Raw genomic sequence first — 13727 nt, 5'->3', positions numbered from 1 at the left:
ATATAAAATATTAAAAAGTATTTAAAATAGTCTTATTTATCCTTTTTTAAAAACAATCATTCTTAGAAAAATATTTAACAAAAAACACATAATGGTAAAAATATATTTTAATTTAAAAAATTATAATAAATATATTGTTACAAAACATTTAAACCCGCGGAATGGTGGGCATCTAGCTAGTTTAAAGTTAAAAACGGTATGGACTTCTGGCTGACACTTGGTATAAAAAAAATTATATTCGTTTTCTATTCTAGTATACAGTTGTAAAATCGATATTGCCTATTGGCAAATCTTCAAATACATCTTGATAAGCTCCGTTAGGCAGAAGTAGAACCATTAAGGTATGTATATATCTTAATTTCATCAATAATGTAATTAACTGTTTATGCATAGATATTGTAACATAAATTCATATTTTATTACGTAATACGAATTAGCACTACAAAAATGTACTTACCGTTATAGACAGCCAAAGTTATAATAAGTAAGAAAATATATTAAATAATTGCAATATGCTTAGATAGATCAAGAGAAAGTGATTTGGTATTTTTCTAAGAAATGATCATATGATCCTCTTCTCCTACTACTCTTTCACGCTCTTCCACTGCTTCATCTAATCTCCTCCACCTACTCTGGCGCTGCTCTTCCACTTCTTTCGACTTGGACTGTTTCTCTTCATACTCTTGCTGGCATTCTTCAAACAGCTCAGGATCCATCTCCATGAACATCCTCTTTATATTCTCGCTTAGACCGTGAACCGCCAGGTTCCAGTGAGACTCTGTGTTCTTCTCCAGTGAAGCGAATATGATGGGAAGTATTACACTTCGGTTCTGAGCGATTAGAACCACAATGTGCTCGCTGTTCCACAAGAACAGAGATCGCTCTGCAACCTGCATCACATGGTGAGTTATGTATGTGAGCAAAGGTAGATAAAAATATTAAAAAATTCCTAGAAACAGAGCAATATTCTTGAATCAACACACAACATAGGTCTTTAGTACAAGAAGCTGAATAACAAAGGTTCCAGAGTTTAAAGGTTCGCCTAGATCTTTGCCTCAATATGCAAAATACTAACCTGAAAATGAGAGCTATTAAGACACCGCGCAACCCGCTGAAACAGAGGAACCATACACCTCTGAAACTCAACGGGCTGCGTAGCCTCAAGAACCTCTTCAAGCTCACCAAGAAACAAAACCTCCTTAGTACAATTCGTCACCGGCCAAAACTTCAACAACCCTCTAATCACCGTATCCGCAAGCCGATAATCCTTCTCAACAAACTGAACAACACAGTAAGCCAACTGCTGATGATACACACCAATCGGCTTAGGCTTATGCAAAGGTATCAACGCCCTGATCAAAAACAGCTTATGCTCCTCCTTCATCGGCAAGGCGAAACCGTTTATAATACTCCCCATAATCTCCAGAAGCTCACCAATCCCACTGTGTCTCTCCGTCTCGTAAACAAACCTATAGAAGATATTGTTAATCCCTTTCCTAATAAAAGGTCTATGAACCATAAACTTCCCGTAGATCCTATGGAGAATGGTTTTCAGATAATCTCTTTCTCTAGGATCTTCGGTTTCGAAAAGCTCGAGGAGGTTAGAGACGAAGGAATGATCGATAAACCGTTTGGCGATCTTCGTGTCGGTATCCGAAGGAACAACGTATCTTATCAGCAGCTCGTAAACGAGCTGCAAGTGAGGCCAGTTGGGGTCTAAGTAAGGCTCGTCCTCCTCAGCATCCGCGGGCCAGCAGCCCGCGGATGCTGGGAGGGAGCGGAAGATGTTTGAGGAGATCATTTTCACCATCTCTTCCTGGCAAAGCTCGCTGATGATCTTGGCGGTGGTTCCGGATTGGATGTAATCGACGAGCTCGAGCAGCGTTTGCCGTTTGATCTCTTTCTCTCTGGCGTTTTTCGAGGAGTCGGTGAAGTCGAAGTGGAAGGAGCAGATTTGGAGTTTTCGGAGGAAGAGAGGCTGCCGCTCGGGAGGAGGGAGGTCTCGGAGTAAAGGGAGGGGCTCGATTGAGTTCATGGGAGGAGGTTGCTTGGTGGTGGTTGGAGAAGGAGGAGGGAGAGGAGAAGGGCGTGACGCGTGGTTAACAACCATATTGGTGGAGTTAGGATCGAATCCGGCGTCGTTTCGAGAGGGCTTTCGGCTCCCGCTTTTCATCATCTTCTTAAACATCGCGAAGCGTTAGTTGATTTTCTCCCTGAATATATATAAACCCTAGGAGGTGGAGAGATTCAGTGGGAGAGAAGTCTCGATTGGATCAAGCATGGATTTGAAACTCGGAGAATCGGGAGCGTTGGATTGATTAGAAGAGATCTTCGGAGAAGTGATCGGATGTTTGGCGGATTTTTCCGGCGATTCAAATCGGAAGATGACGAAAGAGAAATGATCTTTAATCGAAAAACAGAGATAACAAATATTTTTCTTTTGTTTATTCAAAATCAACCAAGACACGATGATATTAATATTATTATTTTTCATTTTTGTTTCTAAAATTAAGGTAACGATAAAAGGTGTTAACTCTGGAGAATAAAACCTTTGAAGAAAACCAAGGGGTATATTATACTCCAACTGTAACCATTTATTTGATGTTGAAGTTTTTTTTTCTTTTTACAAATTAAGTAGTACTATTTTCACTGTTGCTAAAAAAGTAGTATTATTTTCACTATTCTAAATAAATATTTAGTATAATTTGACATTGTAACTAATTACATAAAATTATATTTTTTAATTAGTTAAATTTATTTTATTTTATGATATTTTTGTGAACCAAGATGAATTTTATAGAGATTAGCATCTTAATATTTGTGCATTAATTTTAAACCTCAACTAAAATGAAACAAAGAGAGTCTATAACAAGAAGACATAATTTACAAACTGAAATTATATCTAGATTGGTGTGCTTAGTTTAGGTGTGTGTAAACTTTTGATTAAAAGCTCAGTTCAGCTTGGCATATATATAACTATTAAAATACAATTTGGGATAATACATAGATGCCTTAAAGGATAGAGTAAGTTGCTGAGGAATTCAAAGTCTCGCACATGTAAACACTATATAAGAAAATGATCTGTTACAACAATGACCATAAACTTTGAACGTACATTATTATGACACACACACAAACACAAGGTTCTTCTCTTATCCAAAACATGTCCACAGAAGGTTAAAAGCTTTATTAAAGGAGGGAGGGACTCAAGCTTCAATCCTGCTTAACCCCACCAGTGGTATCCTCGGGTTTAGCTATTGTTTCTGCACCTTCACTTATTGTTTCTGCAGCTACCTGTAACATCAAGGGTTAAGATTCACAAAAGCAACCAGATGTTCAGATTAAAGAAAATGAAACATATAGAACGTAACTTCATTGGATCATGGCATATTGTTCAACTAAAATATAACGTAAAACGTTAAACTAAGAGCATCCATCAGCTAAACCGCTTCAACAAAGAAAAGACTCAACGACGAATGAATCAAGCTGAGTAGATAATTTCCGCTTACTTTGGTGACAGTAGGCTTGAAAGGACAAGCTGGAGGAACTCTCGCTGGCTTCCTGTATTCCCATCCGAGCCATCCATACACTTTGGCCTAGTTTTCAAACATGAACAGACACAACTCAAGAAACCAACCAATTATTACAAGGAACAAGACATATTATTATACTTCATCTAGTTGCAAGATTCAAAAAAACATGACCTCTACAGGCTATTCTTCTTTTTCTTCTTCTTCCTCATTTAGTTCTATCATTTTATTTCTAAACATGAAACAATCTCTTAGCATCCTAATCTTCAAAACTATTATAGTTCCTAACTTTTTTAAATAATACCCCCATGAATCTGATCATTCTTATTGAAGATGTAAGATTATAAACAAAGCAAGATCCAGTTTTACCATTAACAAATCAAAGATCCGAGGCAGTAAATTGACAAGCGGGATGAGGAACAGCGGCACCAAACACATTATGCAAACCTGTGGAATGGAATATCATCATCTGTTTTTTTTAAAAACAAAATCCAAAATAAAAGCTGCGGAATTGAGATGTTTGATTCATCAAAGCCACAAAATTGAACGAATCTTACCATATTGAAATTAGGGTTCTTGACTCGGAAATTGGGGAATTTCGAGAAAAAGATAATCGCAGATAGATCAAAATTTCATCTACTTCCCCAAGTCGTCGCTTTCCTTTATACTTCAAAAAAAAAATTGTTTTTGCGATATTACAAATGTATATCTTTAATAAACAACAAGCGGGGATAGCTCAGTTGGGAGAGCGTCAGACTGAAGATCTGAAGGTCGCGTGTTCGATCCACGCTCACCGCATTAATATTTTTTTAAAATTTTTAAATTCGGATAAGAAACACTCTAACTCATTCAGCGGGTTTGTTTATTGCAGTGTTTTTAAAATCGGACCGACCCGATGGTTGGACTGGGTTCGATCGTGAACCGGTTATATAGCCGTGTTGGTCTAGTAATTGGTTCGACCATGAACCGGTCACATAGCCGGATTATATTTCAAAGTTATTAAACCAATAAAAACCACTAAAACTATCGAAAATCTATAAACCATCCATATAAACAAGAAACTAATTTATTTTTATAATATTTTATATTCAAAATTGATTTATATTTTAACCATGCATCATGTTTACTAATATTACTTTTATATTTACATACTAAAAAAATATTAAACAATATTATTGAACCAGGTTTGATCCGGTCTAACCATATTAAACCTTGATCCAAAATATTTTCGGTTCTGCTTTCGGTCCGGTTTTAAAAACACGGGTTTATTGTGATAAAAAAAAAAAAAAAATCTCTTATGTTTATTCCGAAATTTATTTAATTCCTCGAGATCTCGAAGAAAGTACACAGCGCTAACTGTTGCTCTTCTCCTTCTTCCTCTGGCGCTCGGTTTTTGGACTTCGCCCTAATGCCGCTCCGCCGTCGTTACGCCTTCAGAGGTGGCGGAGTAACAATCGAAGAATTCGATGAAGAAGACGAACCCGATTACGACGATGAAGAAGAAGCAGAAGACACCGAAGAAGAAGACGACGACACCGAGGAAGAAGATGAAGAAAGCCAAATCAGAGTACATACATCTGTGCCACACGCGCCCATGGCTTCTCAGGAGGAGAGTGAGGAGAAAGAGAAGCAGATAAGGTCAGCAGAAGGAGTTTGCTCGACTTCAGGATCGCAGGAGGAAGAGGAAGATGCGGCGTGGAAACCTAGCGAGGGTGAGGGAACGTCTTGTTTGATTTGTATGGAGGTTTGGACTAACGGCGGCGATCATCAAGTCTGGTATATATGATTAGGTTTCTTCAATTGATTGCGAAGTGAAACTAATAGTTTCCTTTTGTTTTATTTTTGTCTTACTGGCGATTGAAGCTGTCTTCCATGTGGGCATTTGTATGGATTTTCTTGCATCAAGAAATGGTTAAAGCAGCCAAGAAGTGCAGGAAAGGTTTGTGTGTGTGGTTGTTATGTGCTTCTTCACTTAGTTTTCTCATAGACTCTCACATTGGCTTCTTTCATAGTGTCCCCAATGCAACAGGACATGTAATCTTAGAGATGTCCGTAAAATATTTGCATCGAGGATTGCTGCAGTAGATGATGACGCGCACAAGGTTAGATGTTGAGTGTTGTTCTATTTATATATATACATATAAGCTAATCACGGTATCAGAATCTGAATTTAGTTTTTTTTCTTATGTTCTGACAGAGAATCTTATTCCTCGAGAGTAAATTAAATTCAATCGAACAGAAGGTAAGACACATTACTTCTTTAAATTGCTACCTTGCCTCTTGATGTGTTCACTTTATTATGTCATCTATGTTGGTTATGGCTTGTGTCAGACTGTCATTTGATAGTAGTAACATATGTGTGTGGCACTTTTGTACTAGAGCTTTGACACTTGTTAAATGTCTTGTAGAGTGCTAGTTGGAGTAGCAAAGAAGCTCAATGGAGAAAACGAGAAGCAGAGCTACGATCAGAAGTTAATAAGCTGAAAAAGGTACAGTCTAGGAATCTGTTGTAACATGGTCACTCTTGGCACTTGCTCACTTCATCTTTGGTTTTTGCAGAAGATAGCTTATATGGGAAGCACGACTAATGCTGCACTGAGAGAGTCTAACGTGGCTTCTCAAGAGAAATATACGCCTGGTAATTACAAAATAACATCCTTCATGGTTGCAACACATACAGTAGTTTATCTTTAAGTGGAGTAATTGTTTATTTTTGGTTTTCTTGAAATGTAACGCAAATATCTATCTAAAGTCTAAACATTTGTAAGGGCATTATATGTAGGTAATAAGATCTACCAAGAACAGAATGGACGTGCGCCTTCTTGCAGCTTCAGGCATCAGGTGTTCTATCTTAGACCCATTGTTTTAGAACTTTTGGCTGTAAAGTATCGTTTTTGTTTATGTGTCTGATGCAATTTCATCCATTTTTTTCGGTAGGGAGAACGGCTAGTTAATGGTGGCCGTTTATTTGACATAGATGGTGGTACACAGATTTTATTATTGGCTCGTAGGCTCTCAGGCGTTGGTGGAACGTTTGTGCTTTCACAAGTAAGTTTCTTATTCTTGGCCTTCTTACACCCAAGTGATGCATCTATATGATTTTTTCCAATAATATATCTCAGATGAGCCTACATTCGGGTGAGATTGATGACATTATGCTGCCTCCTACCACTAGAGCAATAAAAGATCTTCACATCTCCCCACACAATAATGGGCTTGCAGTTTTCGGCTCTCTAGGAAAAAAGTTATCTGTTATAAGGTTCGGACATTGCTACCTTTTCAGGATGCTTTTCATTCACGTGATGATTACTTTGTTGTCCTAATTACCTATCTATTCAATTGTTCAGCTTGGAGAGCCACAACACTGTCTTATCTTATGATCTACCGGTAAGCTATACAGTCTTTTGACCATCTCCCATGAAATTTGCTTTGAATATGATTTTAGAGGATTGAGTATATGATCACTTTACCTTTTACTCTTGTAGGCTGCACCTTGGTCTTGTTCTTGGGATCGCAACAGCTCTCACCATATTTATGCTGGACTACAGGTTTCAATCATTTTCTTAATCTCTCTCATTCCTACTTAAATTCCACTTACCTGTGTTTCTTCCTGGCAGAACGGAATGGTTTTAGTGTTTGACATGCGTCAAACCATGGGACCATTGGCATCGTTTGCTGGCTTAACAAGCAATCCAGTTCATACTATCCATCATCTCTCTGCTAACTCCACTCCAAGTTCTGATGTGTGTTCTCTCTTGTCCGCTTCTTCCATCGGGCTTTGTCAGTGGAGCATCAATGGCAGCGAGGGAAGGTGAGGTTTTGTGCTTCTTTCACATGGATTCTTGCTTAGAGAAGCTTATCAATGCATTTTTCTTTGTGTTTGTTTAGGCCATCACTGGTTTCAGAAACTGGAAACCCAGGAGTTTGCATTTCTTCCTCATACTGTCCTCAGAGCGATCATGTAGTTGCTTCTTATAGACCAAGAGTTGGATCTTCTGACGATACAGTCTCTACTCAGCCTACGTTGACACAAACAGGAGCTAACACCATCGGTGTAGATGGATTCCATGTTTGTCTCAAGAGACGAGGTTTTTGTTTTCAGAAGCTTTCATCCACACATGCTTCCGTAGCTACCATCCGTTTGCCAAGAACAGCGATTGTAGACTTTGGCGAGGGAGGAAGGAAGCAGGTTTTTGCATCTTGCGAGGAGTCCACTCGCCAGCTCGTCTTGCAAGATCCTTCGACTTTCGCCGTCTCTCAACGGTTCTCATTGGCGAGTCATCATCCGCTTCAGGACGTGAAGTACGCTAACGTGAATGGTTACACTCTGCTCGGTCTCTTAACCGATGATAGATTGCAGCTTCTTAGGAACGAGCAAACATACATGTAAAGAGGCTAACTTGTCCATCGTTTGTATCTCTATCTTTTGGTCTTAGGTGCAGTCTAAGTAGCCATTACTTTATATATGTAGACATGGATAAATTGCTGGCAATGTAGTTGTAAATACGAGTTAATTATAAGCTTTTGATCATTGGTTGATTTCAAGAAAAAAATACGTGATGAAAAACCTGAATGCATTTAAATTATAAAGAAATAGCAGCTCAGAAAGAAAAAAAATTAAAAAGGCCAAAAAAGATCCGACCTGCCGGAATCGAACCAGCGACCTAAAGATTACAGCAACAACTACAGTCTTCCGCTCTACCAACTGAGCTAAGGTCGGTCTTGTTATTTGCTGGGTGAGTATAGTTAATTCCACATACCACTAGAGAATTTGGCCTCGTATTGACGTTTCCGATTACTTTCATGTAAATGGTTAGTTTGAAAAAATGTTATTTGTTATTTTCTTTATAGAAGATGATTTGAGTATTGAAAAGTCAGAGATGAACGTGGGATGTGGGTTAAGAAAACGTGTATGACCTTGATACGAGCGACCGCTATTGGTTGTTGCGGTGTGCGACTGCGATTAGGTGTTTAAACGCACGCACGCGCACTCACTCAGATTGCCCAAAGAAAAGTTGTCATAAAAGCAAAATCATTGGACCGTGACATTTTTCTTCATAACTATTCATTCGTTAATCCTATGAAAGCGAAGTTTCTTAATCTACTGATATAGAACTATTTATTTGACTGGAAATGAAAATTCAACATTAAAGTTATTTACGTAGAAATTTATAAGGATCTAATTTCTGCAAATAAGAACATTTAAAATGAGCAAAGCTTTTTGTCTTTCTCAGTTTTTATTTTATTTTTATATATAGAATTTTTCGTTTTGTTTTTATATCACATTTTAAGATTTTAGGTGGGTTTTAGATAAATCAAGGTGTGGCAATAACTTTGGAATGTATTTTTATATTTATAAGAGAATTTAAATATATCCATAAAGTTCAAACCATTATTGAAAGAATCTTACATTGTCCGAAACGAATATCTCACTTCTGTCTTCTTCTTCTTCTTCATCTCGAGAAGCAATCTAATTGTACTTCCGACGCCATTTTCGAGTTGTCGGAAAAAAGGTAAAAACTTTCAGTTTATCTAAAAGCTCCTGAATCTATCTATGGGATTCTCTCAATCTGATTCGAAGCATTTGGCTTTCCTCGGTTTCCTAGATTCTGAGCTTTGAGAGCATTTTGGATTTGTCTTTTCATTGTTGCCACGGGAGAGAAGAGAAGAGAGAGATGGAGATCGACAAAGCGATTGGAGAAAGTGATGATAAGAGGTTGAAGACCAAGTACAACAACGCCATATTCGTCATCAAACGAGCTCTTGCTCTTTACTCGTGAGCTCTCTCTCCTCTCTTCTCTTATTGCTTTACTTCATTAAAGTCTTGATCTTCAGATTCATTCGTCTTACAAAACTTTGACCAAAGACATGAAGCAAAGCTTTATAACTTTTTTTCTGGTTCTTATGGTCTTTTTATTAAATCGGTTGGATTGGACAAGACATTAGCAGTTCTAATGTTTTTGTCAATCCAATCAAGACATTTGTCCATTTCTTGTTTGACATTTGTGTGTGTGATTCTTCAAACTTTATAACTTGGTGCAGTACTGAAGAGGTCGCCTTTAGTTTCAATGGAGGAAAAGATTCCACTGTAAGTTCAAAACTGTTTCCTGTTTTTATCTTTTTCATTTTCCTGGTAAGTAGTAATAGTAGTGACTCTCTCATCATTGATTTTTAGGTGTTACTGCACCTTCTCAGAGCCGGCTACTTTTTGCATAAAAAAGAGCTAACTTGTTCTAATGGAGGTCTATCAAGTTTCCCAGTCCGGACCATATACTTCGAGAGCCCTTCTGCCTTCACTGAAACCAATTCATTTACGTATGATGCAGCTCAAACGTAAGAAAATAGCTCTGCTATGCTCCCAGAATGATCTATTTTTCTTCTGCTGGTTGGTTTGGCTAATCATCTTATTCTATATGAGCAGTTACGATCTGCAACTTGATATCATTCGTCAAGATTTCAAATCCGGGTTGGAGGCTTTGTTAAAAGCTAATCCTATCAGAGCTATTTTTCTTGGCGTCAGAATTGGTGATCCTACTGCGGTAAGCTTCACTTTCAAATCTCAACATTCATATTCAAACATTTTGTACAACTTGTGAAAAAATATTTGATCATTGTGACTTATTGGTTCTCATTGATTGTTTTTCTCAGGTTGGTCAAGAGCAGTTCTCTCCTAGTTCCCCTGGATGGCCTCCCTTTATGAGGGTCAATCCTATTTTGGATTGGTCTTATAGGTATCCTTTTTTTTCTCATGCATCATATAATAATAAAGTTTATTGATCTATTTGCACTCATGGATCTAAAATTATGATAGTCTAAACCCATAAAAAGGTTTTGAAAATTTGGAACAATATTGGTTCTTTATTCTGATCTTTTTAGTTTTTTTCCTGTGCAGAGATGTTTGGGCGTTTCTCTTGACTTGCAAGGTCAAGTATTGCAGTCTTTATGACCAAGGGTATACATCAATTGGGAGTATTCATGATACTGTTCCCAACGCGTTACTGTCTGTTAACAACACCAGCAGTAGCAAAGAGAAATTATTCAAACCTGCTTATTTGCTTTCTGATGGGAGGTTAGAGAGGGCAGGCCGAGTGAAGAAAAACGCTTCAGTCAAGAACGACAGAGATAGTGATTCGCATAAACATGAGGTTCTTTTGGCCTCAGTTATTGCCGTTGGCGATGAGATTCTGTAAGTCCATTTAATTCCTTATTATAAAGGCTCCTTCATTGGTAAACTATTTGTGTCAACAGAACAATAATGCTATATATATGTTCCATAGCTCAGGTCTGGCACTGTTGAAGACCAGTTAGGACTGTCTCTGTGTAAGAAGCTGGCTTCTGTTGGTTGGTCTGTGCACCAAACTTCTGTTATTCGGAATGATGTGAGTGAGATCTTTTACTCATTGTTCTTTGTTGCATCGTTTCTTATCTCTAATTAACGCTTCTCTGTGTTTTCTTTAAACAGATTGATTCTGTATCAGAGGAAGTTGATCGCCAGAGGTCTATCTGTGATATGGTAAGTTCGTTAAAACACATTAGCATAAAATCAAAGAGAGGCTGATAGATTTTTCTGTGGTTGATGCTTTTTGGAGGTGTTTATTTATGGAGGAGTTGGTCCTTTGCATTCAGATGTTACTCTGGCTGGTGTTGCCAAGGCATTTGGGGTTCGCCTGGTAAGCATCTCTTTCGTTTTAACACAGGCTAGTGGTTAAAATGGTTTGATAATTGCCATAGGCCCATAGTCACCACTCAGTAGTTGTAGTGTAAGAAGCTAATAAAGTCAGTTTATTCAGGCACCTGATGAAGAGTTTGAGGAGTACCTGAGGCATCTTATCAGCGAGCAGTGCACAGGTGACAGAAATGAAGTAAGTTCAGTCTTGAAAACAACCATTTTAATGGATTAGTATATTTTCAGACAAAATAGTTAAAAACTTGTAGCATCACAGAGTCGTTTTGATATGGTTTGTACATACATTGTTGTTGCGTATATGGTTCCTCACCAAATTGATTGCTTTTGTCTTTTCAGATGGCTCAGTTACCGGAAGGAATCACTGAACTACTGCATCATGAAAAGCTTTCAGTGCCATTGGTAGGTGCTCTAACAACGCCACTTGAAGTTCAAGTATCCTTGATCACTGATCAATTTTTTGTAGATAAAGTGCCGCAATGTAATTGTTCTTGCTGCTACAAACACTGAGGAGCTCGAGAAGGAGTGGGAATGTCTGACGGAGCTAACTAAATTGGGTGGAAGTACATCACTCGTGGAGCTATACGCGTCAAGGCGCTTGATGACATCTTTGACAGATGTATGTTTTACCTTTTCAATTTTTTTGCCATGGCCTTGTTGCTACTTCTTTGCTTCTCATGCAAGAATCTGTGTGTAACCAAGACTCATAGTTCCCAATAGATTCATGGTGATATGTGTGTAGTGAATTTGGATTGTGTTTTCTTGAAATGTAGGTTGAAGTTGCAGAACCTCTGAACAAACTTGGTCTCGAGTTCCCGGACATCTACCTTGGTATACAATCTTTGACCTGTCTCAGAGCATCTTAACTCTCTATGCTTAATCTCAATCTTCTTCACAGGGTGTTACCGGAAATCCAGACAAGGTCCTATCATCATCTGCTTTAAGGGGAAGGTACAAACACACACAAGATCTGGGTTTCATTTATTTCCTTTTTTCAAGTTTCATAAGTTTCCTTACTATTTTTTTCTTCAACAGGATAATGCACGGATTGACTCAGCAGTGCAGGCTCTACGCAAGAGATTCAAGGAAGGTGTATTCGTAGACATGAAATAGATACAGAGCCTACTTGCCGGTAGAGCATGAGAGGCTGCTTCACTGTACTGGTCACAGAAGATGAGATAAAGAAACCAGAGAGAATAGGATCAGAGTTTAACACTTTTTAAAGAATCATAGTTGCTTTTATATACGTTTTGTCATGAACGGTTTAAAGACGATGATGCTTATGTTGCATTCTAATAAGAGACTTGACCCTAACTCTGTTTGGTTTTACAAGGCACACACACATATATTAATATATATATATATATATATATATTTATATTATTACTATTCTACCTGAAACTGTAATTTTTATACTGAGTAGTCTACCCGTAAGAGCATGAGCATCAAAGTTATCAAAGTTCAAGAGGAAAGTTCTCACACATTTCAAGAAAAAAAAATATTATAATAATAAAAGCTGGTGAATTTGTTTCGCCACGCTCTTTCTGCATGAATCCGGATCGTTATTGTTTAGCGGATCCCACGCCACGTGGTGATCCGCTATTGGTCATTTTTTTTTTTTTTTAAAGTCAAATGAAAAATAATTAAAAAATTAAATTGTGAACCCCAATCGGAAGTTCATTAATGCCCTTGCTCTAAGCTACAAGAATAGGAGATCATAGGAGAAATCTTGAACTGGATAGTGTTACACTAATTGATAACCGGGCTTCGGTTTAACCATTAATTTCAAACGGTTAAAATTGATATAAAACACATCTGCACCATTATTAACTGAAGAAACAGAGTGTGTCATTAATAAAAACAGAGAAGCCAAAAATGGAAACTCTTGGAAATGAAGCAAGTGTAGGGTTATAGGGTTTTGAAGATAGCAGCCGTTTAGGGCTTTTCACTTTCTTTCTAACAATGTCTCAGCTTTTGAGCCGATTCTCATCATCACATGGACTCTGACATCCCCAAGAGCAGACAAGATGAGGTTGTCTCATATTACAAGTCTCAAAACCTGGTTGAGTCCCCTTCTGGGGACCACTTCATTGTTCATTGGTGCTACGAGCTGTTTCCGGGAGAAAGACTGGAGTCTAAGACACCTCCCTCCTCCTCCTCCTCCTCCTCCTACTACAGGAAGAAGCCCAAGAGTTTTATGGTGTTTAGGCAAGAAGACCCCGAGGGAAAGAAGCGGTTCTTACACTGAAGACACTGGCGATCTCTGCATCTTTGTAGGCGAGAGAGCGAGGCATTTTGCGTCTCGGCGACCGAGTATCCTGCTAATTGCGTCTACTATGCAGACTATGGTTTCGGTTTCTATGACCTCTCCTCCAACACTCTCCATGATCTCACCGGTGAGGCCGTTGCGTCCAGCTTGTACATGTGGCTTGCCCCTCTCCAGTGAACCAATATAAAAGGCTTTATGTATTAGCTTCTTGCAACTAAACATCCTTTTGTTAACAATATGAGAA

At 38.2% G+C, this 13727-nt stretch overlaps 5 protein-coding genes and 2 non-coding genes across 8 annotated transcripts; 4 read left to right on the top strand and 3 right to left on the bottom strand.

The window, feature by feature from the left end:
- Positions 1-399: 399 nt before the first annotated feature.
- LOC106327109 (serine/threonine protein phosphatase 2A 57 kDa regulatory subunit B' alpha isoform-like) lies at positions 400-2457 on the bottom strand. The gene is made up of 2 exons (XM_013765147.1): positions 1076-2457; positions 400-890 (listed from the first exon to the last, which is right to left on the bottom strand). The coding sequence occupies exons 1-2, from the start codon at positions 2186-2188 to the stop codon at positions 552-554; spliced, it is 1452 nt and encodes a 483-aa protein (XP_013620601.1). The 5' UTR covers positions 2189-2457; the 3' UTR covers positions 400-551.
- Positions 2458-3004: 547 nt separating this feature from the next.
- On the bottom strand, positions 3005-4198 carry LOC106327110. The gene is made up of 4 exons (XM_013765148.1): positions 4088-4198; positions 3900-3977; positions 3510-3596; positions 3005-3294 (listed from the first exon to the last, which is right to left on the bottom strand). Exons 1-4 carry the CDS (start codon positions 4088-4090, stop codon positions 3214-3216), a joined length of 249 nt encoding a protein of 82 aa, XP_013620602.1. The 5' UTR covers positions 4091-4198; the 3' UTR covers positions 3005-3213.
- Positions 4199-4255: 57 nt separating this feature from the next.
- TRNAF-GAA lies at positions 4256-4328 on the top strand. The gene has a single exon. It is a non-coding gene; the product is annotated as a tRNA-Phe (tRNA).
- A 610-nt stretch (positions 4329-4938) lies between these two features.
- Positions 4939-8061, top strand: LOC106327108 (E3 ubiquitin-protein ligase RFWD3). Its single transcript, XM_013765146.1, has 13 exons — positions 4939-5306; positions 5394-5469; positions 5543-5632; positions 5728-5772; positions 5939-6019; positions 6090-6168; positions 6313-6371; positions 6468-6578; positions 6653-6789; positions 6878-6917; positions 7016-7078; positions 7148-7341; positions 7419-8061. Exons 1-13 carry the CDS (start codon positions 4939-4941, stop codon positions 7918-7920), a joined length of 1845 nt encoding a protein of 614 aa, XP_013620600.1. The 3' UTR covers positions 7921-8061.
- Positions 8062-8166: 105 nt separating this feature from the next.
- TRNAY-GUA lies at positions 8167-8250 on the bottom strand. The gene is given in 2 exon segments: positions 8167-8202; positions 8214-8250. It is a non-coding gene; the product is annotated as a tRNA-Tyr (tRNA).
- Positions 8251-8921: 671 nt separating this feature from the next.
- On the top strand, positions 8922-12539 carry LOC106325040 (FAD synthase-like). 2 transcript variants are annotated; one of them, XM_013763064.1, is made up of 16 exons: positions 8922-9043; positions 9187-9306; positions 9573-9618; positions 9706-9863; positions 9952-10069; positions 10179-10261; positions 10423-10716; positions 10813-10909; positions 10993-11043; positions 11120-11200; positions 11321-11392; positions 11554-11616; positions 11681-11833; positions 11988-12045; positions 12113-12165; positions 12250-12539. In XM_013763064.1, exons 2-16 carry the CDS (start codon positions 9206-9208, stop codon positions 12325-12327), a joined length of 1506 nt encoding a protein of 501 aa, XP_013618518.1. In that variant the 5' UTR covers positions 8922-9043; positions 9187-9205; the 3' UTR covers positions 12328-12539. The 2 variants fall into 2 exon arrangements, with proteins under 2 accessions (XP_013618518.1, XP_013618517.1); XM_013763063.1 differs by having other exon boundaries at positions 9137-9306.
- A 671-nt stretch (positions 12540-13210) lies between these two features.
- On the top strand, positions 13211-13660 carry LOC106323119. The gene is made up of 2 exons (XM_013761286.1): positions 13211-13449; positions 13492-13660. Exons 1-2 carry the CDS (start codon positions 13211-13213, stop codon positions 13658-13660), a joined length of 408 nt encoding a protein of 135 aa, XP_013616740.1.
- The last annotated feature ends 67 nt before the right edge of the window (positions 13661-13727 follow it).

This window comes from Brassica oleracea, chromosome C2, assembly GCF_000695525.1.
Source record: "Brassica oleracea var. oleracea cultivar TO1000 chromosome C2, BOL, whole genome shotgun sequence".
Taxonomy (NCBI): Eukaryota; Viridiplantae; Streptophyta; class Magnoliopsida; order Brassicales; family Brassicaceae; genus Brassica; species Brassica oleracea.
This window is presented reverse-complemented; position numbering and strand designations above follow the sequence as displayed.

Coding starts and splice junctions, on each gene's coding strand:
- LOC106323119 (XM_013761286.1), top strand. CDS start 13,211: ATGGACTCTGACATCCCCAAGAGCAGACAAGATGAGGTTGTCTCATAT. Junction 13,450..13,491: donor GACCCCGAGGGAAAGAAGCG/GTTCTTACACTG, acceptor GCATCTTTGTAG/GCGAGAGAGCGAGGCATTTT.
- LOC106325040 (XM_013763064.1), top strand. CDS start 9,206: ATGGAGATCGACAAAGCGATTGGAGAAAGTGATGATAAGAGGTTGAAG. Junction 9,307..9,572: donor CGAGCTCTTGCTCTTTACTC/GTGAGCTCTCTC, acceptor AACTTGGTGCAG/TACTGAAGAGGTCGCCTTTA. Junction 11,834..11,987: donor TGATGACATCTTTGACAGAT/GTATGTTTTACC, acceptor CTTGAAATGTAG/GTTGAAGTTGCAGAACCTCT.
- LOC106327109 (XM_013765147.1), bottom strand. CDS start 2,188: ATGTTTAAGAAGATGATGAAAAGCGGGAGCCGAAAGCCCTCTCGAAAC. Junction 891..1,075: donor TTAATAGCTCTCATTTTCAG/GTTAGTATTTTG, acceptor CATGTGATGCAG/GTTGCAGAGCGATCTCTGTT.
- LOC106327108 (XM_013765146.1), top strand. CDS start 4,939: ATGCCGCTCCGCCGTCGTTACGCCTTCAGAGGTGGCGGAGTAACAATC. Junction 6,372..6,467: donor CTTGCAGCTTCAGGCATCAG/GTGTTCTATCTT, acceptor TTTTTTCGGTAG/GGAGAACGGCTAGTTAATGG. Junction 6,918..7,015: donor TCTTATCTTATGATCTACCG/GTAAGCTATACA, acceptor TTACTCTTGTAG/GCTGCACCTTGGTCTTGTTC.
- LOC106327110 (XM_013765148.1), bottom strand. Junction 3,597..3,899: donor GGATCTTTGATTTGTTAATG/GTAAAACTGGAT, acceptor TTTGAAAACTAG/GCCAAAGTGTATGGATGGCT. Junction 3,295..3,509: donor TCAAGCCTACTGTCACCAAA/GTAAGCGGAAAT, acceptor TTGATGTTACAG/GTAGCTGCAGAAACAATAAG.